At 40.5% G+C, this 24352-nt stretch overlaps 3 protein-coding genes across 6 annotated transcripts; all 3 read right to left on the bottom strand.

Moving 5' to 3' along the window:
• Window positions 1–861: 861 nt before the first annotated feature.
• atp6ap1a (ATPase H+ transporting accessory protein 1a) lies at window positions 862–6200 on the bottom strand. The gene is made up of 11 exons (XM_088291430.1): window positions 6024–6200; window positions 4949–5075; window positions 4795–4869; window positions 4371–4564; window positions 4124–4164; window positions 3954–4039; window positions 3011–3160; window positions 2791–2948; window positions 2596–2646; window positions 1664–1901; window positions 862–1507 (listed from the first exon to the last, which is right to left on the bottom strand). The coding sequence occupies exons 1-11, from the start codon at window positions 6143–6145 to the stop codon at window positions 1298–1300; spliced, it is 1452 nt and encodes a 483-aa protein (XP_088147556.1). The 5' UTR covers window positions 6146–6200; the 3' UTR covers window positions 862–1297.
• Window positions 6201–7162: 962 nt separating this feature from the next.
• On the bottom strand, window positions 7163–10981 carry tafazzin (tafazzin, phospholipid-lysophospholipid transacylase). The gene is made up of 11 exons (XM_088291435.1): window positions 10947–10981; window positions 10051–10183; window positions 9661–9789; window positions 9520–9565; window positions 8827–8912; window positions 8670–8750; window positions 8383–8424; window positions 8243–8305; window positions 7867–7919; window positions 7705–7782; window positions 7163–7596 (listed from the first exon to the last, which is right to left on the bottom strand). Exons 1-11 carry the CDS (start codon window positions 10950–10952, stop codon window positions 7510–7512), a joined length of 804 nt encoding a protein of 267 aa, XP_088147561.1. The 5' UTR covers window positions 10953–10981; the 3' UTR covers window positions 7163–7509.
• Window positions 10982–11281: 300 nt separating this feature from the next.
• On the bottom strand, window positions 11282–22172 carry LOC148339599 (6-phosphofructo-2-kinase/fructose-2,6-bisphosphatase 1-like). Of its 4 annotated transcripts, none has more exons than XM_088291432.1 (14): window positions 21939–22172; window positions 18868–18993; window positions 18656–18752; window positions 18519–18585; window positions 18316–18390; window positions 17399–17455; window positions 17171–17292; window positions 16621–16828; window positions 16402–16548; window positions 15859–15963; window positions 14975–15104; window positions 14829–14891; window positions 14121–14185; window positions 11282–12804 (listed from the first exon to the last, which is right to left on the bottom strand). In XM_088291432.1, exons 1-14 carry the CDS (start codon window positions 22012–22014, stop codon window positions 12745–12747), a joined length of 1398 nt encoding a protein of 465 aa, XP_088147558.1. In that variant the 5' UTR covers window positions 22015–22172; the 3' UTR covers window positions 11282–12744. The 4 variants fall into 4 exon arrangements, with proteins under 4 accessions (XP_088147558.1, XP_088147559.1, XP_088147560.1 ...); XM_088291433.1 differs by lacking the exon at window positions 21939–22172 and adding an exon at window positions 21530–21755; XM_088291434.1 differs by lacking the exon at window positions 21939–22172 and adding an exon at window positions 19793–20337 and having other exon boundaries at window positions 15864–15992.
• Window positions 22173–24352: the final 2180 nt, after the last annotated feature.

Here is a 24352-nt window from a genome sequence, read left to right as displayed (position 1 = left end):
TCCCGGAGTAAAAAAAAAAAAAAAAAAAAGTCCCGGAGTATGTTGGACAATTGCGCCCTCTATTGTTCACGAGAGGACAGTGCTTTTTCGCAACTCAATTTCGGTACTCGAGTTATGGAGCGTTTGGAAAAACATCCATTGCTGCATGAAAGGTGCTGTACATGGCGTAAAAAATAGTGATACAAAAACAATGCATTAATAACAGAAAAACAATAAATTCCATAAAACTAAAACAAATTCGGAGTCTCATGCTGAGGTGAAAGCCAAAGAATAGAAATGTTTAAAGATGAGTTTTAAGGAGGTAAGTTCAGAAAATGGCAAATCAAATATTTTTGTGCAAGAAATTACACGTAGTACAAATAATAAAGCATGATTTTTTTTACTATATTCGACAAAATAATAGTAAGAAAGTAGCCCCATGTCAATATTTATTAACTTTTTTGTGCGTTTGAGAATCTGTGGCCTTTCATCAATAAAGATTGCTGCAAGTTATATCTCACAACACTCACCCAACATTTTCTTGTGTGCCATTGTCCATGCATGTATATGGCATAAATGTTTACAGACAGTATAGTGAAACATATTATAGTGTGAAACTTAGTTTTATAGTTTGTGTTGTGCGCTTGCCTTCATCATTCAAAGCCAACCGCCGAATCCGCCGTTAAAATCTACACTGCACTGTTGTCAGACTGTGTGCCGTCATATTCTAAGACACAAAATGACTTTTTATTGCTTGCGAACGTCATTCTTCACCCTCACCCTGATTGAAAAGCATTAAAATACACAGGTTAAAGCCCACTTAAAATAGTTGAGTGTTTTTTGATGCAAATTGGCTCTTAAAAGTTGAGTTCAAGAGAAACCTCAAATTTCCACGTAAATCTTTATTGATATTACTTCACTCCAGTCATCAAACCAATTGACATCATAAACATTCTTCCCTTCTACAGACAATATGTATTCCCTTTAATGACCAAAACACACACACACAGACAACAACAGCAATAAACGCAAACACCTTCACTAATAAATAACATTTCACTTTAGAGATTCCAACAAGCTTCAGTTTGTGCACATCTTTGTCCCCCCTCATGAATGGCTGTTACTTGAACACAAAAAGATTTAGGGCACAGGGACAAGACCAGCGCTTAGTCTACACCACGACCCAAACACGGATGCAGGCAGGATGAGTGGGTGGAAGAATTTGTGTGGATTGCAGGAGCAGGGACATGCTATTGTGTCGGTGCATGAAACGACGTGAGCATGGACGCGGGTTGGGGGTGAGATGGACGGGAAGACTTTACTCCGTCTGCGGCACAGAGATGGCCGGGCCTTTGGGGTCGTCGAAGCGGTCCATGGTGTGGAGCTGCATGATCATGTGGAGGCCGTAGGTGAGGACCAGGACCATGAGGAGACTGGTCATCAAACCCATCCAGATCCCCGCTGAGAAGAAGCCGGCGCAGTCGGAGGCGTACGAGAACTTGCTGCCACTCACGTTGAATCCTTGAATCTGTCAAGACAGAAAGTAAATGTGGAGAACACAAAACATCGTTTTGGAACACTTGAAGTGAATATTCCTCATTAGATGTATACAGATTTCTAAACACGTTAAACGTGTTGTGTAGAACATGAAATACATTGGAAGACATTAGACATTAGATCTTACTTGGAAGTCTTCAAACGAGACCCTCCACTGATTGGCTGGATCTTTGGACGAATGCGGGACGAGCTGCGGCCACTGGAAGCTGCTGACGGACTCGCAGCGGTACGAGTACTCGGCCGGGGCGTAAATGTTCCTGCTGCCATTAAACGTCGCCTTGGTGGTGTCGTACTCCAATTCGACGGCATCCAGCGTGAACCAGCGACGGGCCGACACCGTGTAGTAGCGCTGGCTCAGCACAAAGCTGCACGGACAAACACAGGCTTTATACTTCTTGCTATTTATCACGGCCTTTCACCTGTCAGAGGTGGAACAGTTTGAGTTTTTTCGTGTCCCATGTTCAAAATTCTCTTGCGACATAAGTACTGGTAGACGTCTGATGAACGTTTGGCGAACCCTGACGGGAACGCAACATTCGCAACCTTCGAAAACACTTCGCCGCTTACTGGGATGGGGGCTTCAGGCCACCTCCTAACTTTGTTGGAACATCTTTAAGCATGTTTAATAAATAATTGAAAGAAATATGAAAACGTGTAAATGAAGTTAATAGACAACAAATTTTGAAAATGTACATCTTTGCTGTAAATTTTTTTTCTTTTTAATTCAGGGAACTAGCAGCATGTCTTAAAAAGATCAATGAAATCTGAAATGGCTCCCTATAGTTTTCAATTGAATTCTAAAATTACAAATGTTAAAATTTCACTTATGTTTGTGAAAAATAGGTGCAACACGTTCCATGAGTCAGCAGCAGCTTTTATAAAATTAACTGAAAATTTAAATAAATCGTTCGCTTGATTTATTATCGGCCATCAGATTTTTTAAAAAATAGTTCAATGCCAATAATCGGTCTCTCCCCTAGATGACATCACAAAACAGATTGTGCTCCACCTAAGAGATTCAACTATATTGTTCAAAGTGGGTGCATCAAGCAGGCTCACATCAATTTGAAGTTGCGGTGTCCAAGAACGTTCTCGTAATTAAGGGCCAGTCTGCAAAGAACAAAAAAAAAACAAAACAATTATGGCAATTACAATCACCACAAATCAAACTGAAAAGCAACTTTATTGTTGAGTCACTCCTTATCTCAACCAGCAGAGGGCACAATTGTCCAGATGTGCTGATATCTTAGCTACCTTGCTTTGGTTTTGCTGCAGCTGGAACCGTGCAACTTTGGACTGACGCCCTCACCGAAGGTGGACGGGGTGAGGTCATGTGACTCCCAGCGGCCGCTGCGAAGGATGCTGACTGACAAGCCCTTGGCCCACAGGAGAAGGCAGCTGCTCTCACCTTCCTGCGATCAGAAGAGAATGAATCAACCTAAATGTCAAAATGTTGTCTGGGAAACATGAAGACCTTAAACTCCACTGGCGCGTAGATGCCAGCCTTCTCCTTCATTTTGCGCTGCCTCTCACGCTCTCGTTCCCGATCTCTGTATCCGCCTCTGGCCTGCAGCAACGAGCGGCCACCAGCCACATTGGCCTCCACGGAGAGCGACGGTGAACCCTGCCGACAAAAAACACGCTGTTAAATGCTTTTTGTTGTCTTTGTCGGTCTCTTGTCAAACTACATACGAGCAAGTAGTGTTAATGCTATTGTTGTCTTCCTTCATTGCGTTTTTTGTCTCACTCTCTCCTTCCCACACTACATATTAGCAAGTATTGTTTTTTTTTTTTTTTTGCTATTGTTTCAACCCCTTGGTGTCGGTCTATGGGGTGTGATTGTGATGTTTCCAACAATGCACTATCCGTTATTATTTTTGAAAGGAAGCCCCCTTTTTATACCTCCCTGACCCGATGTCTTACAAAACAACTTTTAAGGAGGAGTTGCTTCGGAGATTTGACTTTCCACCAAACAATTTACTTGGAAAGAACTGAAAGTGAAAATATAGATATTACAATTTCTATGTGGTTCAAATACAGGTTCAGAGAAACTGAAATACAGTTCATAATGCAATGTCAAGTGAATTACATTTCAATTCCACTAAATTCAAACTCAAATTGTAAGATTCAGATTCAGTTTTTTAATGCAATGATTCTACTGAAAAACAAATTCAAAGTGTGATTTAAATTCAGTTTTCCCAATGCCGTCATTCAAATTTAACCATTTAAATTCAATTTCCTTTAGAACTTTCTGTTTCTCCCCTATCAAATAGGCTAATATCAAATGTGCCATCTGACGAAATTCTAAATAAATTGCAACAAATAGTCTTAAAAAGCTGCTTGCTACGTAAAAATGTAAATTGTCACAGTAAGCCTTTTGTGCGTTTTCAATGCCATGTTTGGCCTCGTGGACTCACCCGAGAGGGTCTCAGTGCGGTGTAGATGGCCGTGTATGGAACCGACTGGCTCTTCATGACACTCACAACCTGGCCCATCACCTCGTCTAACGGATGCAACATGAACACGCTCGTTAAAGGTCGGCCATATTGAAATGGACCACAACATGCCCGAGTCAAGAGTGACTCACCGTTGCCGCTGAGAACTTCTTTGGCAGACATGAGATCAGATCTGAAAAAAAAAAAAAAAAATCAGAGTAAACACCTCTCATAGTCTGTTAAATTATATACAGTTTATGCTGGGTGACATTTTTGTTCGGTGCCATCCCAGGAGAAATTTCTAAGAAGTGCGCCAACTCAAAGAATGTTGGGAAACCGTATTTGAAGAGCAACCACTAATGAGAAAGTGTTGCACTGAGAACCGGCTGGTGAACTGACCCGATGTAGTAGGGCAGTCGGAAGACGAGCAGGGCGGGCGAGGAGGCGTTGAGCGTGAGCTGACTCAGCGTGTCGGGTTCCATGTAGAGAGGAGAGGTCTCCAGTTGCTCTTGCAGGTGACCAATCACTGCGTTGGAGGCCGGCCAGGACACGGCCGGAAGTACCAGGGAGGAGGACGATGACCTCAGAGCGCTCTTCAACAGACAGCTGATGTTAGCATCTGCCTCTCAAACCAAGAGTTGTCAAGCATCTTGGTAAAAGCTCTCAAATTAACAAATATAATTCGATGGATTGCCCAGCGGGTGGAAAATGGCTCCTCAAAACAATTATTAACTGTCATCAATTGCATGGTTGTTAATGGAAAGTCACAACAGCACTGAGGAAGAGTTAAGGATACACTCGGGAAGTAGAAAAATGAACCGACCTCCAGGTTGGAGAAAACGCTGTCCTGCTTATTTCCGAAAGCTCCTCCATATAGTGTGAAATCCTCCACGCTCATCTGGAGGAAAGACAAACGACTGTGAATGAATATGAGCAACAAAAAGCAGACCTCTCTCTCATTTTTAGAATGCACATACCTTGTCCTGAAGAAACAGCAGCACATTTCGGGGGCCAGTGTTGAGAGTTTTGTCCAGGTAATCGGCCAGTTGCTGCTGCTCGACAACGTGACCCGCTGCAGGCAGGGGCTGGTTCGCTTGGGGGGCCCTGGAGAAGATTCATGACCCGAATGAGAGGCGCAAAACCACCATTATCACATTTAACTCTTTTGTGATGTTTCAATCATTCTACACCCAAAATGAAACAAAAAAAAACACATTTGTTTGTGTTGATGAATGTAATTGATCTAACTAAAAATGCCATTGATATTTGGATGATAGTGTGCACATTGGAACATAAGATACGTTTGTTGGGATAAAATGTTGGGCAGGAAACACAAGTATAGCGAACTGGCAATTGACCAAATTTTATATTTGTGGTTTATTTTAATTCCTTTCTTTTTTTTTTTAGCATTTTTGAATTTGGGAGAAAAGGGCTCAAATTCAGCAGTTTACCACATATTGCGCAAAACTGGAAAAGGGTCAACCGTATTATCTGCAAATATAATGGAATGGTCTGGTACAGTATGCTTTTATTGTCAATCAGTAATTTGTGAGAAACACAGGATGATAAGAAATTATCTGATATCATACAATGCATTTCAAAATCATTTTCTCAGGTCAATTTTGCCTTTAAAACCGGGGAGAGAAAAAAATCCTGGAGTCGTGCCCGAATGCATTGGACATATAGCGAAGAAAATGTTTTGCCTTGAATTGTTTGCCCTTTGCAGTTTTACTCATGGGATTGTAATCAGCTAATTAATGGAACTTTTACACATCAGATTATATTACATTACATTACATTATATTATTATATTAGTCGCAGCAGAGTCGTGCATTTTAACACTGGCTTTAAGTGCGATTCCTTCCCAAACAATTCCACACATTTCATCGATTCTCAATTGAGTGATCAATTGACTAGCAAGCTAATGTGTCCTAAGATGGACATTGGATCAGGATGCTTGGCGTCAGGTGTCTTATACACACGACGACCGTTGCGCCACCAACCTCCTCCAGCAGAAACAGACATGTCAAAAATGAACGAACATGGACTCACCATTGGTGCGTCCATAAGACAAGCGGCACCTGTTCCTCGCAGCTGCTCAGCAGGCCGAGCAAGAGGACGAGGAGGGCGGCTGAGATGCGGCGAAAGGGAAGCGTCCGGGTCGTCGTCGCCATCTTCGGTTATCCCTGCGGGTGACGTCACGGGCGGCGGATGAAGAGACGACGTCACTGCGCAGCCTCGTTCGCGCAGCCGTTAAGTATTATTTTTACAAAAAAAAAAAAATAAATCATACCAATTAAAGCAATAAATAAGATGGTCGCAATTATAAAAGTAACACTAATCAGGATTGTTTGTATTATTATTTGTAATAAATTGTATTGAAATTGTTATCCGTTCTCGCAACAAAAGCATTCTTTAGTAATTAAAGACTTAATTGCTTTGTTTGCTTATAACTCAAGTTTATTTCTATTTCGGGTAGCAAAGTAGACTAATACATTTATTCCCAATAATTAGTGATCCAGAGCATGTTTTATTTTTTTTTAAAAAGGTACACGACCAAATAACAGGGAATCACAAAAAGTTAATGTTCTAAAAATAACGATCTTGTCTCAATTTACAGTCAAATTTGGTTAGGTTTAAATTGAAAGCAAATACTGTATTGTCAGAAAAAAACGGAAGCAGGTGGACAGGTTAATTGTACCGTCTGCCATCTAGTGGAAAAGTATTTAATTGTTCATCATATTTAATTGTTTTATTGTATTTTGATTGTTCTGACTGTCACTATATTTCGCTGACATAGATAACAAAGATATAATCAAACATAGACAATAAGTTCCCTTTCATGGCATCTTAATGTGCTTGTGAAAACACGATCCTAATTAAGGTGTAAATTGGCACCACCATCGCAACATTCAGCGAATTGCCTTCCACCGTGTTTGTTTCTTGTTATATGGAAAACAATATGAAAATCTCCCATTCATGTTGTCTGTTTTCTTTGCCAAAAAGAAAGTCGCAGGTTTATTGTAAAATAGTCGCCAAAGGGTTTGAAAAATCGCAAACTTGCGGCAACACTGATTTTGTAAAAGTAGATCTTCGCTGTATGCAAACCTCGTTGTTAGTGCAAGCTCTGCACATCACAAGGATGCACTTGATCTACAAAAGCAGCTTAAAGAAAACACTAACAAAAGAAGTTGAAGAGATTGAATCAATTCATTGCTTGCCCCAATGTAGCTTAACAGTCCTTCAGATTTCAATAATGATGGAATTTCATGAGGAAAACATGCTTATGACAACCATAAAATTAAACACGGAAAGATGTGATAAGAAATAACAGAATGCAACCATAAAATAATAAAATTACCACCAGAGGAAAAATACATCATGTGCTCAAACATGATATTCAGTCCTATCCAAGTTTTAAAAGATGTGAAAGGAGTTCTGGTCACACATTGAGGTCCTTTGATAAAAATGTCCTGCATAAAATGGCCTCCCGCATGTTGTGGCCTGCCACTTGTCTTCAGGTGAAGTTGCACATAGCTCAGGATTTGTGGAGTGCCTCAGCTTGAACTTTAAGTCTCTGAAAGTCCACCTGGATAACGTCAGTCAGCGTCTTTCTCATCTCCAACTGCAACAGTAAATGAATGGAGGACGTATGAATGTCTCGGACGCCACAATGCCAACACATTGCACTGGAACATTTAAAGCGGATCATATCAAACCAGTATTGCCTCACCTGGCTCTTGTTGTCCGCTCTGAGCTTTTCCACGAGGTCTTTGACGCCGAAGGGTCTTCCGACGAGGATGGTGATTCTCTGGAAGCGCACAAGTGATTATTCTGAAGCTGCCGTCACTCAGGCGTGAGAGAATGCGGGAGTACGCCGAGAGGAATGACCAACCTTGCCAATACGAGGAATGTAGGGGCTCACATTGGGAAGGACATCACTCAAGCCTGACACAAAAGATAAAGTTTTAAAGATGGTTACATGTCCCCAAAGGCAAAGTAACAGAGAAACAAATATACAAGAAAAAATTCACAGGGATGTTATTAATTTAAAACATTCATGAACAGTAAACATGATTTTGGTGAGTTAGAAAAAAAGCAAAGAATAGACAAGAACCTGATGCAGGATTTTTGGTTTTGTAAAACGATGTAATTTTCGATGATTAAACAAGGAGCCGGTCACTCTGGCCTTTAAACATTTTTGGGGTACCAAAGAAACAGACATCCAACAGGAAGGTCACTGAAAATGTAACACAAAATGGCTCGCTTACCCACATGCCACAGTGGCAGGATGACGGGATTGAGGGTGCACTCTGCTATTAGGCGCCCTACACCTAAAAGACGACCGGCGTTTTGTGTAAGCGATACAAGATGACAAAATATACGGATGAGCGTCACGCAATGCACTTACCCCATTTTAACCTGATGAATTCTTCACTCGTGTTGATTTTACCTGTTCAGAAAACAACATTTTCTGAAATTTTGGTCTAATGAGCCCACTGGCGTATTGCGCACATCCACTAAATTTAACAAAAAAAGAAAAATAATCTTGATCACACATAAGCCGTACAGAAGCTGCGGCAGTGAAACTATGTTGAAAGGTCTTTAAAAGAACAGTTACAAAAAAACATCTACAGAAATAATTTAGGTTTACCGCAATCCTCAAATTTCTTGAGCTCAATCCATTCCAAAACCTACCTTCAGGAAAAATATGCACCCACTCCCCTCTGTTCAGCTTCTCCAGAATATAATCCATGCCTTTCTGGTAAACACCATCCCCTAAAGAAAGGGCCGTCAAATACTAAGGGTCAGCTGATAAAAGAAAAAAGGCAGACAACGTGTGAGCATCGCTCACCTCTGCAGACGGGCACGCATTTCCCTCGGCTGAAGAATCGAGAGTGCAACTCTTTTGTGAAGCAGATGTCTGACGCCGCTGGAGTCCTGTTTGAATAATAGTTCAAAAAAAACATTAAACACATTAAACGTCTCTTCATGTAAAGTGTACAGTGGACACAGCATTGCTTGTCCCCCCGCCCCCTCCAAGGCATTTAGAATTGGCATCAATGACCAGTATATGTGGATTTTTGCTATTCGCAGACCGGACTTATCTCTATCCTTGTATTCTGAAAAATATACTTTTTTAGTATTGTACATAAATAGCTGTTCCTCAACAATGCCTGTCCACCTAACAAAAGTGAAATTACACACCCAAATAAATCTTGAGTGATCAGGTTATCTCTGAAAATGTGTCAGTCACTTGTGTCCTTCTAATTAAAGACACACAGAGAATGGAGTTGAGTGACAAGTTTAGCTAGGCTGGGGAGTGTTTCTTAAAAAAAAAAAATAAATAAATAAAAAAATATTTAAAAAAAAAAAAGACTAGACGTGACTAAAGCCAAAAGGTAAGCAAAGCTCTGTTAGCACACATTAGTGTTAGCTATCAACGTTACCAGCATCACTGTACCATTTTTGGCCATGTTAAAATGTAAAACTTAAACATAAAACTAAAATAAAAACAAACATGTGGTCATGCTTCAAGTGTGCTTACCATCGCATCTTGTTAAAGCTCCACAAATGTCTGAGCTTCAGGACACCTACCGCACACACACTCACAAATAAATAAACACACATACACAAAAAGTTTGTTTACTTTCCTGGTGCATCGGCAGCGCTTCAGGTGGACTCTCACCCCAGATGTGCGGGTCATCCATACAAGACTGGTGATTGGAAAGTGTGATGAGGGGCGTGTCCGCCGGACGCTGGTCAATCAGTTGTAACAGAACTTGATGATTGTGCACCGTCAGGCAGTTCATGTGATCTACGGCAATACCGACGACAAGGCTAGTGAGTGATGACAAGGTTATAATGGCATTGCTCAGGTGGCCAAATTATAGGAAATGTTAAACCTGGAAAAGTTCCACGACAGTTAACATGAATAATTGGAATACACTGGAACAAACACTATTTCTAATAACTTCCCATGGGAATTAAGAGCAAACGTTCCAGAAATTCACTGGAAAGCTTCTACAGTTCACCTTTGGAATCCGAACCACTTCTAGGAACGTTGCATGCAACTTACTGGTCCACCAGTAGGAGTAGGAGCCCACCATGCCCATGATGAGGGAGCCGGAGAGCCTCCACGCCAATGTCGGGCATCGTGGGAACGGCCACTTGACCTCCAGTGGCATCTCGGCTCCCCACACATTCACCTGCTGTGACAACAAAACACAAGAAGTACCTTGGGAGCAGTATTGTATTTGGCAACGGAAACAGAAGTAAACGTAACATGGCATCATTTAGGATGACATGCTGTCATCTTTGGCTAACAAATAACTGACAAATTATATACTAACTTCACAAAAAGATTGTAAACCGCCGTTGCATTCGACTTTAATGGTTGATTGGACCAGCCAGGACAACTCAAGAAGGTTTTGTCAACACAAACTGGAGTGAAAATGTGGATTCTCTTGTTTCAGAACATTACAACGTCTAAAATTGAAGTTAAACACAGTCCGTTGGCGAGTTAGTCTATGTTTTTAATATTGATCTTTAATTAATTACCCTAAAAATCTGCAACGTCTTTGTACATACGTTTTACTTTTATGCAATAAACACAACCATCAGAGCGGTTCCTCATTCTCCATTGATATATCATTTGTATATTGTATACGAGTGATATTTGGTAAATTTACACTTTGTTTAAGTAAAATTAACGCCGAAAACCTGTACTCGGGGGGCCTTTTCAGATTGCACAATAAACCAGTCCCCAAAATATCACGTCATGAGTGTGGAAGTGGCAAGAATATGAATTTTAGTATGTCGTTTCGAAGATGTTTCAGAGGTGTTCTCGAAGTCAATCTTTGGTTAACTTGCTAACCAGTTAACACACGGTTTACATGCACCGCACAAAAACTTGACTAGGAATGAGGTGACGTTTAATAAATTAGGAGACATAATAATGATATTAATCCTTACAAGCATTATACGGGGACGCACAAAATACAGTATAGTATAACATATTTAAAACATTTACCTCATTTGCCTTTTTCCGTTTGACAGGTTAACGACATAACCCGGAAGTGTAACGTCGCTTTGGATTGTGGGGATTGTAGTTTTTACAAACGGAAGAACATTATAAGCCTATATACGTATATTTCTTGAAAAAGAAAATCTCAATAAATTCATTTTTCTTGAGAAAAGACCACCAACCAAAGATAACCTTTTTATTGATTTTAAGCCTATACACGTATATATCTTGAAAGAGAAAACAATCTCAATAAATTCATTTTTCTTGAGAAAAGACCAGCAACCAAAGAGAACCTTTTTATTGATTTTATTTTACCATAACTTAGTTACATTTGTAACACTGAACAGCACATGACTATTTTCAACATTTTTATTTGACAAGCTTGTTCTTGCTGGTTGCATCAAACAGTTGAACGAACAACATACACCTTCATAACCAGAGAAGTGGGAAAAAAACACAGAGACATCATTCCAATTGCAGTTATTGCACCACGCCCTCATTGTGTGTCCTATTAAATGCTACAAAGCTTCACATTGCATAGACAATTTCATAAGAATTTGGCATTCGTGTCAGGCACGCAATGGCGATGGGTGCTTTTCCAAGGAAGCAATGCAAGCTGCTGGTATTGCACTAATTGTCCACGCTGGTTGGATGTAGACGACTCCACTTTAAGATTCCTATAACTAGCTAGTTAGCACAATGTGCTCACAGAGAAAAATGTACGAGCAGTTTGACGCACACCAAGCGTCAATCACTCTGCCCGACGAGTTCGCCGTGTATGGCGCAAACAGTCCACGTTGATGGAAAGTGCACAAAACAAAAAACGACTGAAACTGCTACGAGGATGACAGAAAAATCGGAGCAGTGAATGAGGATAACAGAACTTTTGCAGTGCGATAGACACCCTTTGTTTAGTCAAATGTTCCCTGAGCATCCATACAGTGTATCACTAACTATGATTCAATGAAGAGAATAATTTTGCATATTTTGCAACATTTTCTCGTTTCATGAGTGCTATTTCTCAAAATGTCTTCTCAAGTTTAATGACGTGACATCTCAACCCATATAATTTACATTGTGTTACTGGGCATCTTGTTGACAAAGTGCTGCCTTTAAAAATAAAATACGACCAAATCCTAATGGCTGCTCACATAATGGCGGGTATATGGTTAAATTAACTAGTTGTGGTTTTGTTTGCTCGTGTCACAAGTGGATTGTCACTCCTGTCCCACCGCACTTCTGGTAAAAAAAATAAATCCCACTCCTTTCCTACTCCCATTTAAAATGACTCAAACTCCCGTACTGTTCTCATTTTGAAGGTCAGCTTCATTAAAAATGGCTGTGCATCTGTCTAGGGCTTTTTTTTTTTTTTTAAATTGGATAATCCCGCTCCTGTTCATTTTTTTTATCCTGTACCATCCCAATCCCATGATTAAAGGTAAAGTTGACTCCCATCCCGTGGGAATCCTGAAAAAAATGTCAACTGCAAGTGAACCTCTCCAAGAATAAGAGATTATTTCTACTCATTTGGAGGAAAATAGGCACTTAAGGGGTCAGAAAAGTCACAAAGTCATATATATATATATATATATATATATATATATATATATATATGTAGGTAAATTAAATTCTCCATTGTATGTTGTTTGTAGATGTTCTGTTCCCGTCAAAACATCTGTTAATATATTAATATTTCGATTCAAATGTAATCACGTCCATCATATGCAGTCTGGGGATTCTGGTGGTCTAGATGTGCTCCGGGACCGTCTCCAAAGCCTCTTCTGCTTCTCTGTCCACGTCCACGTTCTGACAAAGAGAACAAATTGTGACTTCATGCTCAGGCGAACTGAAACACACTCAACAAAAGGGGGTTTAAAGGTAACCAAGGACATGATTCAAAACAAAAACAGACATTGACCTTCTGAAAAAACTCCGTTCACTCAGAATTACTACTACTAATTTACTCATTCAAATGCCAAAAGTAATGCACTACACCAATGCTGATTCCAGGAAATCCTTGCTAGCCGCGTTAGCTTAGCTAGCTACGTCTGTAACTAAGCCATGGAAGTGAATCTTAAAGTACTCCTACAACGTGCGGTGAGCTCATTAAAACATATTAAACACACCTTTTAACCATATTGTAAATATATTTCATAGAAATGATATGTTTAATGTAATACAGGTATTGCAGACAAAGGCGTGTTTAAGTCTGTATTTTCTGGCAGATTTCTAGCAGGACCGTCCAAAGCACTTAATGTAGGTGCAAAAAAGTTTTACGTCGCTCATTGTCAGAAAACTGTTATGAATCATCAAAATTCACATGCTCATCTCTACTCATGCCCACTTCAACCTCTAAAACTAGCAAAACAATCACCACATTATGTCGGATTTTATGGGTATTCAGCCTTTAACTCCCCATATACATTCAATTTAGAGAAAACTAAACGGGTCGCTTAATGTTAAAAAAACTGAATAAAAACAAAATCTGCAACCTATTGTCACCAAAATTCACGTGCACGTATCTGTCTAATCTCACATCAGCCTCCGAAAACATCAAAATGTCGCCTCAATATTCTGGATTTTATTTTCATCTTTCTCATGGAGAGGAAAAGACCATAAAATCCCAAAAATGGTGGCAATGTCATATAGGGGAGACGTGCACAATAATTTTGGTGACGATTGGCTGTCGTTTTCTAACATTACGCAACTTTAAGCTTTTTCTTGATAGTGAACGTGTATGGGGAGAAAAATTCCTAATGACAATAATTTTTGGGATATTTTCAGAGGTTAAAGTGGGCATTGGTATCAATGCGCATGTTAAATTAGTTAACAATTGGCCAATTTTCTAACATAAACCAACGTTGAGCGTTTTTTGCTGCTGTAACACTTCAAATTTCCCCATTGTGGGACTAATAAAGGACATCTTTATCTTTATCTTTTTTTCACATGGAAATTTAGACTGTCCCTTTATTGCTCAACAAAAAAACATGCGTCACTTTAGGCAATATAGAATCATGATTATGATCAAGACTGCATCAGAGTAACCCTAAAATTCTGTTTGTCCTGTCACCTACTACAGAAAGCAGAGATCCTTTTTTGTTTAAACTTGCGTTTGCACTCACCTCAGGTTTATCACGGTGTGTGTTCACAGCCTCAATGTTCAGGAAGACAGACTCCACTTTACACCCTGTACCGTAGCCACACCAAAAGCAACACAAACAGAACTTTAAAGCAGTCATGACCAATAAGCGGGCCCTCGCAACCCCTTTTTGATGGGAAATCGTCAAAATGGTTCTCTGACTTTGACACGAGACGCCGTAAGCAAAAAGTTTGACAGGGTTGTCCATCTTTATCACAATCGGAGGTCATTTTGATCAATTCCCGGAATCCGAAAAAATAAACTGCATCATATCAAAATGGCCAACTTCTGTTAAATGTAATGCTTGAAAATGTGTTTTGTACACTCTGTTGTAATAGATATACTAATTTCATGTCGATCCCATTCAAAGGATTATTAACAACACTTTTTTTTTTTGGTGTAAACTTTCCAAAATTACTTTTTTTCTCAGATTTGGAATCTGCCCTTGTTTTTTTTGGCCTAGCACATCAGATGTTCATGAAAATAATTATTAATATTAATATTAATTAATTAAAATGTTAATATTAATTATCAATATTAATTAATTAAAATATTGATATTAATATTTTAATTAAAATATTAATATTAATGCTAATTAATTAAAATATTAATATCAATTGAAATATCACTATCACTATCAATATTAATATTAATGATATTTATTATTAATAATATGAAGAAGAAGACTGACCATAGGCAACTGGGGTGAGCTTGAGGACCGTGTGAAGAGGACACTTGAGGTAAGGCAGTTCCACTGACAGACACAACACGCAAAATATTAATTCTTAAAAATACAAGCTGAAGGATGATGAATAGCAATACATGATACGCTCTCACTTGCACTTTTGTCCAAGAAGTATGCCAGCAAACATCTCATGACGGCTTGGTGGCAGATGACCAGCACGTTCTCCTGCCTCTCAAGCTCCATGATGACGGGCTCCAGACGCTGGACCAGGTCCTCGTAAGACTGGTGAACACGAGGCTCGTTAGGAGGTAACACTTCTGATCGGCATGAAAGACAAGTTATGAAAATTTCACGGCAGCAATCGCAGGGTTTGGGTAATAGGGTATTCTTAGGACAGCCGTGGATTAAGGTTCACGCTCGGGGTTAGCGTTGGGGTGTCAAATTTATTTTTGATGTGGGCCACTTTGTAGTTCCGTCTTGCCTCACGGGGCTGTTATGGCAGTGAAGGCAAATAAATAAATTGATGGTTCACTAGTTCTGAAATTAGGACACAAGGATAAAGTCTGTTGAATTATTGTTCAAGTTACTGAGGGACACCAAACCAAAATATTCTTGCAAAATCTTAACGTCATTATTTATTACTCAAAATAATGAAAGATTTTGTTAGAGATTTTAGTAAGGGTCATGTAAGTTGACACGCATGATTTGCTTTCGCAGGCAGAACAGATCTGGTCCCCGGGCCTTGAGTTTGACACTTGTAGGATAGGATAATAATAATAATAATAATCATTTTTTTAATTTGAATGTTTTTAGATCAATATATTTCTAATTTTCCTGTCAGTTTTTGTTTGTATTTATTTTTTACAAAGTACATTCTTGTTTTGCCATCAAAAAAATGTAATGATTAATGAACTGAGTCATTTACAAACACACATGCAAAGTGTTAATACCTGAAAGCGCACCAAAGTTAAAAATAAAGCTCAAGAAAAGGATGAAGAGGGACATAAAAAAAAAAAAAAGTCAAAACAACATTCACCTCGCCCTTTGGATAGCGGTAGCGATACTTGTCTTGGTCTCGCAATGCAAACTCTTCGGGATAATTCTCCTGAATTTCCTCGTAGGACATCTCCTCGCACACACCCTGAAACAGAACGCAACAGTGCTGTAAAACTAAAAGGTCGCCATTTTGAGTTGAAGCGGCTATTTTAAGGCCACTTCGGACATTTCCAGGTTCCTCCAGCGTTAGAGTCCTCCTAAAGACATGAATTTTTTCTCAGATTTTAGCCATGAACACTTGACAGATAGAGAGCGCTAAAGTGTGAAGAAGTTCAACTTTCATCTCTGCATGTGGGCGGAGCTTGAGCCCAACAAAAGTAATGAGAAATTCACAAGGTTAGCTCCCGACAAAACATCTTGCGTGCGATGAAAGGTTAATAGGCTCCCCCTTGTGGCAGGAATGGAGGAATGCACTGCGACAACGTTTTTAAAATGTTTTTATCGAAGTTAACAACAACAAAACGTTTGCCTGTATAGTTAGTAAAGATTAGAGAAAGCCCTCAAACAAGCAACGACCACTCACAGCGTCAATTTCATTGAGAGCCTTCCACTGTTCGTACGGGACGCCCAAAGCTTCAGCCGTCTGGATGGTCCTCTTCATGTGGCTGGTCCACACCTTTAGCTCACTGATGCTCTGCTTGCGCACGTACGATTCCAAAGCGATGGCAAACTGGGGACGGCACACAACGCGGAATTAACGAAAGGAGTCGAAGCTTTGTGGCCGCCTCACGCAGCTCCTCACCTTGGCGCCGCGAGCCGACAAGCCGGAGTCTCCTCCGATGCGGCCCACCAGGTTAAGCTCGCTTTCGCCGTGGCGACACAGGTAGATGGAGCGCGGCGCGACGTGGATGTTCATGAGGTAGTAGACGATTCTGCTCTGGATGTGGTCCTGCACGCGGTTCACCAAATATCTGCTGCCCACGTTGAAGATCTTGATGTAGGACAAGTTTCTGTATTTGGCAGAGGCGGGGAAACAAATCGGGCCGCATTTGTGTAGTCAGCAATTATGAACTTGTAGTAAAAATATGCCTCAAAAGGCACAACAAGCTTCGTCTGTTGTCACTAATGTGGTAGACAATAAGCATCTATGCCAGGCGTGGGCAAACTACGGCCCGGGGGCCACATGCGGCCCGTTCAACGTTTTAATCCGGCCCGACAAACTTGAAAAAATTTAAATGAATTGCTCATTTCACCTACACTTGCTGTCCGGATCATTTAGTTGATGTGACTCACGTTCTCCTGCATGGTTTATGTACGTAACGACGTATGTTCATGTGAAGGCGTGACACTACCTGTCCTTGTGATCATCCAGCGCCACGTACGTTAACTTGTAACATTCAATCCGCTTCAGGAAATCGGCGAGAGCCTCTTCCTTGTCGCAATCGATGTAATCGGGACTGCTGAGCTTCACTTGCTGATTCAACAGGGTGGAAAAAAAAAAAAAAGTGGTCACATGGTTAACGTTGAGTTTGCCTTTTCTTGATCCAGATCGCTCATTTGCATAGGCGTACACATTCTACCTTAATATTCTCAGCAATGATTTCTGGATCGTCACAAATGGATTCCACAAAGAAAACCTGAAAAGGGATGAAGTCAAAAATGGTTTGGATTAATATAGACGATACATTTATGAACATTTGTAAACATTATGCACCAACATCCTTCTGGGTGGCAGAAAAATTATTGCTTCCTGTTGAGCGAAACTGAAAGCGCAAATAAGTACGTGAAGAGGTTCAGGTTATTTTTTTTTTTTTTGTTAATTTCCTTCAAAAATGAAAATGAATCGAAGAGAAACTGTGGGTAATGGTAATAAATCGAGCGAATGTCGTAAAAAGCTCTTGAGAGATCACAAGACTGCCTGGTTACATCACTACAATCAAAATTGAGCTAAACCCTAAAAAAAAAAAAATTTAATAAAAAAAAAACAAAACCTAAATAAAAATCCAAAAGGATGAGGACAGTGCATTTTTATAAGAACTTATTGACATTCATTAACATCGACAAAGTCGGCAATAAATTTTAAAAAAAATGAAATTCACATCGTACTGTCACTGTGCCTTATCAAGAAATAATTTTATGCTGTTTGCATGTGCGTGAGTGTGCACGTGTTAACTGCATCAATGTGCGTGCTGTTTTGTACCAATTTGTTCATGCACTTGCGAACATACGCATGATGTCGCTTTAGTGATCAGGCCCGCCACACAGGCCACGATACTTCTGAACCTGACTTAGACCGGACCATCGCAAAAAAAAAACAAAAAAAAAATCACAGTTGGCCATGTGAGGACTCCCTGCGACGCAAACTGTGCTCATACAATATTGACATGGTCATAATATATACAATATAAATACGATAACAAATTGATACGATAGTGACATCACGGTGAAAAGTCCTTTATGACCTCTCTAAGGTTTCCAGCAGCGATGCAGCACAAACCTTGTAGCCGTTTTCCTTAGCAAAGTCGAGAATGAGCTCTCGACGTTCTGGTGTCGTGTTGGTGGCGTCGAAGACCTGAAATACACATCGCTACCATTTTAGATCAAAGAAATCCGTCGTCCATCTGTTCCATGTGGTTCGTTTCAAAGGGTTCTTGCTGGTCAAATGACTTTAAGTTTCAATCTGCGAGCTCGATGACTCACCACCACTTGGCCCTGATCGCCGGAGAAGTAGTCGCACACGTCCTTTAGTGCTGCCATAGCACACGCCCTGTCGGACAGTGAAGTGACGGTATGATTAAGTTGTGGCCGGGGAGGAAATAGTGTTTTAGCGTTCGTACTTCCGGATTTTCATGGCCTCGGCGTTGTCGGGTTTGAAGAACTCAAAGTTGTTGTAGGCGCGTGTCGCGTCTCTGCGGTACTGCCCCACGTTGAACACTGTTGGAGAAAGACGGCGACATATTCATGCAAGTGTGAAACAATTTGGATCCATTTGATTGGCTACTGCATTTTGTGATTTGTGCCTCCTTGCGTTTGCGTCGCGATGCGATACCTTTGGTTGTGACGCCAATCCAGTTGAGATACCGGGTGAGCTTCTTGGAGATGTACGTTTTTCCTCGGGCGGGAAGTCCCACCATCACTATCATGGTGGGCGAGTTGGTGAACTGCGGAACCGACGCTGGAAAAAAAAACAACAACGACAAAAATGATTTGACCATCATCACTGCAGCAAATTGGTGAAGGCGAACAAAATGGATTTTTTTTTTTATATTTTATCGAAAAGTCAGCAAAGCGCCATGCTGACAGATTTATTGTTATATAGTAATTCAAAATTTTGCTTGATTTATCAATGTTAAATTGTCGACTAATTTAAATGGTTTATTTTATTAAAAAAATATTTAGGGTTGTGTTTAAAGCAGGGGTGGGCAAACTTTTTGATTGGCGGGCCACAATGGGTTCTAAAATTTGACAGAGGGAGCCTTGACCAGGAGCAGATGGATGGAGAGTTTTGGTAGCCTCACCTCATCGGAGAAAAAAAACATTTAATTTTAAATGAAAGTGAACAAAAGCATAACAACAAAATATATGTCTTTGAAAAACCACAGTATTTACAAAATAAAACATGAAGTTTTATTCATCTAATTTTTTTCAAGTTCGGCGGGCCAGATTAAAACGTCTGATGGGCCACATGTGGCCCCCGACCCGTAATTTGCCCACGCCTGGTTTAAAGGGCTGTTTTCTGCAAGTTTTGAACATTGTCATTGTTATTTGCTTCTTCTTTTGATTGAATGTGTGAGAAAAGATCAAAATGAAAAATCAGATTTTGGGGGAAAGTTAAGTTAAATTGCTCAGTGCTCATCTGTGGGGTGAACGACCGGCAGGGTGCCGAGCTCGCGGTGAGGAACACCACATGCGACGCCGGCGAGCTCAAATGCACAGATAAACACACACGCACACGAACAAGATGCGATACTCACATCCTCGACGCTTGCTTAGTCGGTTCGGCACCCACGGCACCCACGTCTTCTCCAGTCGTGTTTGAGTGAGGGTGCTGTGACTGTGCGACATGGCTGTGGCAGCGTGTGTTTGCGTGTGTGTGTGTGTTCAGGCTTTTTAAGTCGTTTACTAGAAGGGGCGGAGTTTTACAAGCACCTGCTCGGCTGGTGGCAGAGGACGGCGCGTTGCCGATTGGACGATGACACGAGCTGGAAGAGCTCAACAACCAATGAGCTTGGATTGGTGCCTCTGAGTATCACTGACAAATTTCGAAAGCAAACTGTTTATGGGTGTGTGTGTGTGTGTGTGTGTGTATTACCTATTGCATCCATTCAATCGATACATTCAATCAACCTAATGTTGATGTTTTTGTAAATATCAAAGGCAAAGCTTTATGATGAATTGGCCTTCGCTCCCCCTTTGGGCAGGCCTCAAACTGAGGCAACAAATTCCATTGCAGCCCCCCCAGATCGAGCTTGCATTGAAATAAACCACCGGATAAGATTCGCCAGACGCCACATAACGAAGGAAAGTCCGTCTCGCCAGAACATCAGGAATCATTTTTTACGTGTATGAGAGACACTTCAGTAATAGCAAATCTGTGAAATGATTAAAATGATCGCCTGAATATTTTGTGTTTTATGGACGGACAGCGGTTTTGTCATTAAGCGGCATTAAGATGTAGTGTGTGCATATCGAGATGACTCCATGATGCTCATAAAATCCAAAAATATCAGGGCTTTTGTAAATAAAAGTGTCCAACATCTTTAAACAAAATGCCAACAACTTTGACTACGTAGGTGCTCAGAGCATTTTGAGATTGCTCAATACTTCACCATCCATCTGAAGTGACAGAGTTGGAAAAGTACGTAGCTGAACATGCAATTTTAAGTTGGCGCCGCTCACTTTTTTATCTCACCCTGCTACATAAGCAGAAAGCGGGATTGAAAGATTTTCCTCGCATAAACGCCAACAACTGTTTTTCCAACATTGTTTAATCCTGTAAATGTCAAAGAAAGTTTTTCATTATAGCTAGTTTTTTTTTGTTTTAAACACTTTTTTTAAAAATCTGTTTCTTTTCATTCATTAGTTTTTGGAGCAAGTTGAATGCAAGGTCATTAGAAATTGTGGAATAATGTAAAAGTAAAATCCAATTCTCAAACAACTGACCTTGGTTCTTCAGTAGCTACGGATGTACAGCAATACCAATATAAATACATTTAAAATGAACCCCGAAAGCTCATGTATGATATTAGGTGACAAAAATTAAACAAAGGATATCTTGATGCTAATTACATTTAATTATCTATAATAACTTTGGTTGATAGTAAAGACCTTATTTTGATGACCTACAAATGATAGACATTCCTAACAGATTTTATGTTCCCAATGAAACTAGCTTTGCGTGCTGGATTTTCACGTTTTGTGGGATGCGAACGGTTCAGTTTTTTTGTGGCTGGGAAAACCCTCAAAATCACAATTTAATATAATGTCCTAAAAATTACTTTTAAAATGGAAGCTTGTGTTGCGAAAACCGTATATATACACATCAGATTCCACGGAGTGGCATCTGAATCATGTTTAATCATGTTTGACACACTCAATTTAGCCAGACCCCAAAAGATGACGTCACGTACAACGAGTGGACTGCCTCAGAAACCTCACGTCAGGTTCATGCACCTGTCTGTGTGCGCGTGTGTTTTCAAGTGGAGGCTCACCTGTGCTCGTGCAGCGCACGCGGCACGGAAGGGGAAGGTTTTTCTTATTTCTCACCGGCTCCATGAGCTACCACAACCCGGGTCCACGTGGGCGCGTGCTCGCCGCGCCACTCGCCCCGCCCACACAGCCCCTCACAATACACGCCCATGAAACCAAGCCGAGCCCCACCGTCACCCCCCCGCGTGACTGACCCAGGACTCGCAGTCCCCAGGGAGACGACGGGCACGCGCGTTATTCCACGCGCAGCCGCTTCGTTTGGGTGGTGCAATGACGTCAACAAGGGAAGCCACTGGACTCTGCGCACGCGCAATCGCGACAAAGAAAGGCCGATTGGCGCGCAGCCACGTGATTTCTGTTACGCAACCGAGCGTTTACTGATGACGTGTGGCGTGCGCGTGAGTGCCTCACCGAACGGCCGCTGAAAGCGGAGCTTCTTCCCCGCCGGCACGGCCCCCCCGTCTTGCGTCATCGCGGTGGGCTTCATAATCCTCCTCCAAATGTAACGCCCCCACCGAGCTCGTGAATGAGCGCACTGCGCAAGCGTCAATTCGGCGCACTTGTCCTGGCCGGGCGGCGTCGTCTTCGAAGCATCCGGGATGGTTTGTTTTTTCTCTCTCGACTTTCCCGTCGTCCACCGCGCCCTTAGCAGTGCGCGTGCGCGAGCAATCAAATAAACAAATAAACAAACAATTTGCGTTCACATGAAGACGTCAGATTTTTAAAGAGACATGACCCAATTTATATTATAATTGGTGTCCGCCTGTAATTCTAAAGGAATTGAATATTGACTAATTTCAACGGGCAAAACGTAATGTTATGAGTATTTTTTTTAAAGTCCGGATAGTAGGCTGTCAAAGTTCAAGTTTAACGAGGAAACTCGTAGATTTTAACGATACACCTCCTGAGAAGATAATTTTTTTTCTTTGAAAACTCAATAGGGCAACATATTTCCTTTAAAAATAAGCCGTTATTCCTGTGTTGATACACATTTTCTTCTTTAAAAAAAAGAAAAAGCAATTATGCATTGATGTCCAAACTACGGGGAGGAATGGCTTTATGTTTGTGTTAACGCCGTGACAGTCAGGTATGCGCTTTAAAAGAATTGTGATACGGTTTACCGCGAAATTACATTTAAAAAAATTCTTTGCTCTACAAAGAAATGAAAATAACCATTTACACAGTAGCATACTAAGCGTATGTGTTACTAAAACGAGGCAGAGATTTTATTCCTAAAAATTCTAACAAAGATTGAATCGTAACACTGGAGTACCCCCTTAAATGATCCAGTTAAAATGCACTGTGCATAAAAGTTAAATAAAACTTGCATCCCAAAAATGTTTCAAATCAAATAGTTCTTAAAGACAAAATGGCAATACAATACACTCAAAAGTTAGATACAACTCACCTGTTCTTAGGTGGTGTTTATTTTGCATGCCACAAGAGGGAGCCCGCATGCCACACTTTGACACAAGTTTATTGCAATGCATCCATTTCGCAGGTCAACAGCAAATTTTATGGGTCCCCAAAATATTTTACTTTATTCTGGTTTTCAAATTTCTTTTTTTGTAATAGATCGGGGTCTTTTAGATATTTTCATTTTCTATTAAGGTTTAACCTATAAAAGCGTGCACAATATGAATATTAATGTGTTATAATCATAATCAGAACGACCTTTGTCATACTCAGTGTACAATGAGATTGGAAAGCTGCTCTTTCCAGTGCATAATTATAATTTATCACGACGTTTCATAAAATAAATACCACCCGCTGCTGAATTTAACCGTTAATCCTTAAATATTGTAAATACTATATCGCATTATTATCATCATCATCATCATCATCAGAACTGGGCACTTGACCACTTGACTGACTGTCCAGCTCTGATTATTATTATGAAAATATGAGCTAGAGGAAAGCAAAAATTGACCAGTGTTTTCTTTGTTTCGGTCCTTGTTACACTGCAGACAACCATTCGAACAAAAGTTTGGACACAGATTCCATTCAGAAGGAAGTGTGTTCAAACTTCTGACAGTGTAAAAATGAATGAAAGACCCATTTGCAGTCACACAAATGGACACACAGAGGCGACAAGTCGTGACGATTATGCTAATTGATGTTTATTAGTTGACAGACTGGGTTTAGTTAGCGAGTTTGAGCACAGCGCACAAGTCAACAAGCAGCTACAAGATTAGTGCACTTCGAGTCGCGCGGTTCAGCCCCGCCCTCTCACCTTCATCATCATCATCATCATCATCATCATCACGCCATGCGACTGTTCCACCATTTTCTTATCTGCGGTATTGTTAGTATTTGTTATTTACCTCAATTTGGGGACTTTTTTCCGTAGTTGTTATTGTTTCCCATGTTCATATATTGTATATATATTTATATTATGCATATAAAAGAAGGCAGACATACGGTGTCATAGCTGAGTACCAACAAAGAGATGTTCAAATCATTTGAGACATACATGATTATTTTACACATGAGCGCCGTTGCCTCCTTAGCGACGAAGCTAACAAGTTGCCTTTGGATTGCCAAATGATGAATAAGTCACAGCCACATATACACACTTTTTTTTTTTTCAGTCAAGCAGGCCTGTCAACTCAATTGTTTAAATGAATTTAAAATTTCCCCATTTTGTTACGACCGCTGATAACTTTCAATCTGTAATCCTGCATGTCAAGGAAAAAAGATTGGCACACAGAAATATTCAAGCAAGCTATTGTACAATTTATTCAAAACATTTGACATATCTTGCCGCATCGAATGCCCATTATTTCCAGACACGCGTGACATATCCTTTGACATTTTTTTTGTTC

Source organism: Idiotropiscis lumnitzeri, chromosome 3, assembly GCF_059441095.1.
Source record: "Idiotropiscis lumnitzeri isolate Australia: NSW breed Sydney's pygmy pipehorse chromosome 3, RoL_Ilum_1.0, whole genome shotgun sequence".
NCBI lineage: Eukaryota > Metazoa > Chordata > Actinopteri > Syngnathiformes > Syngnathidae > Idiotropiscis > Idiotropiscis lumnitzeri.
The sequence above is the reverse complement of the archived record's forward strand: the minus strand, read 5'-3'. Positions and strand labels throughout refer to the sequence as shown.

What these genes read in the sequence shown, in the direction of transcription:
- LOC148339599 (XM_088291434.1), bottom strand. Translation starts at nt 19,883, where the DNA reads ATGTCGCACAGTCACAGCACCCTCACTCAAACACGACTGGAGAAGACG. An exon ending in CTGGATGATCACAAGGACAG is followed by an intron (nt 16,829 to 17,170) that starts GTAGTGTCACGC and finishes TGCCAAATACAG; the next exon opens with AAACTTGTCCTACATCAAGA. An exon ending in CACACCGTGATAAACCTGAG is followed by an intron (nt 12,805 to 14,120) that starts GTGAGTGCAAAC and finishes TCTCTTTGTCAG; the next exon opens with AACGTGGACGTGGACAGAGA.
- tafazzin (XM_088291435.1), bottom strand. An exon ending in GGTGCATATTTTTCCTGAAG is followed by an intron (nt 8,425 to 8,669) that starts GTAGGTTTTGGA and finishes TTTTCTGAACAG; the next exon opens with GTAAAATCAACACGAGTGAA. An exon ending in GAGCGGACAACAAGAGCCAG is followed by an intron (nt 7,597 to 7,704) that starts GTGAGGCAATAC and finishes TTACTGTTGCAG; the next exon opens with TTGGAGATGAGAAAGACGCT.
- atp6ap1a (XM_088291430.1), bottom strand. Translation starts at nt 6,145, where the DNA reads ATGGCGACGACGACCCGGACGCTTCCCTTTCGCCGCATCTCAGCCGCC. An exon ending in GTCTTATGGACGCACCAATG is followed by an intron (nt 5,076 to 6,023) that starts GTGAGTCCATGT and finishes AATCTTCTCCAG; the next exon opens with GGCCCCCCAAGCGAACCAGC. An exon ending in TGCTGTTTCTTCAGGACAAG is followed by an intron (nt 4,870 to 4,948) that starts GTATGTGCATTC and finishes TCTTTCCTCCAG; the next exon opens with ATGAGCGTGGAGGATTTCAC.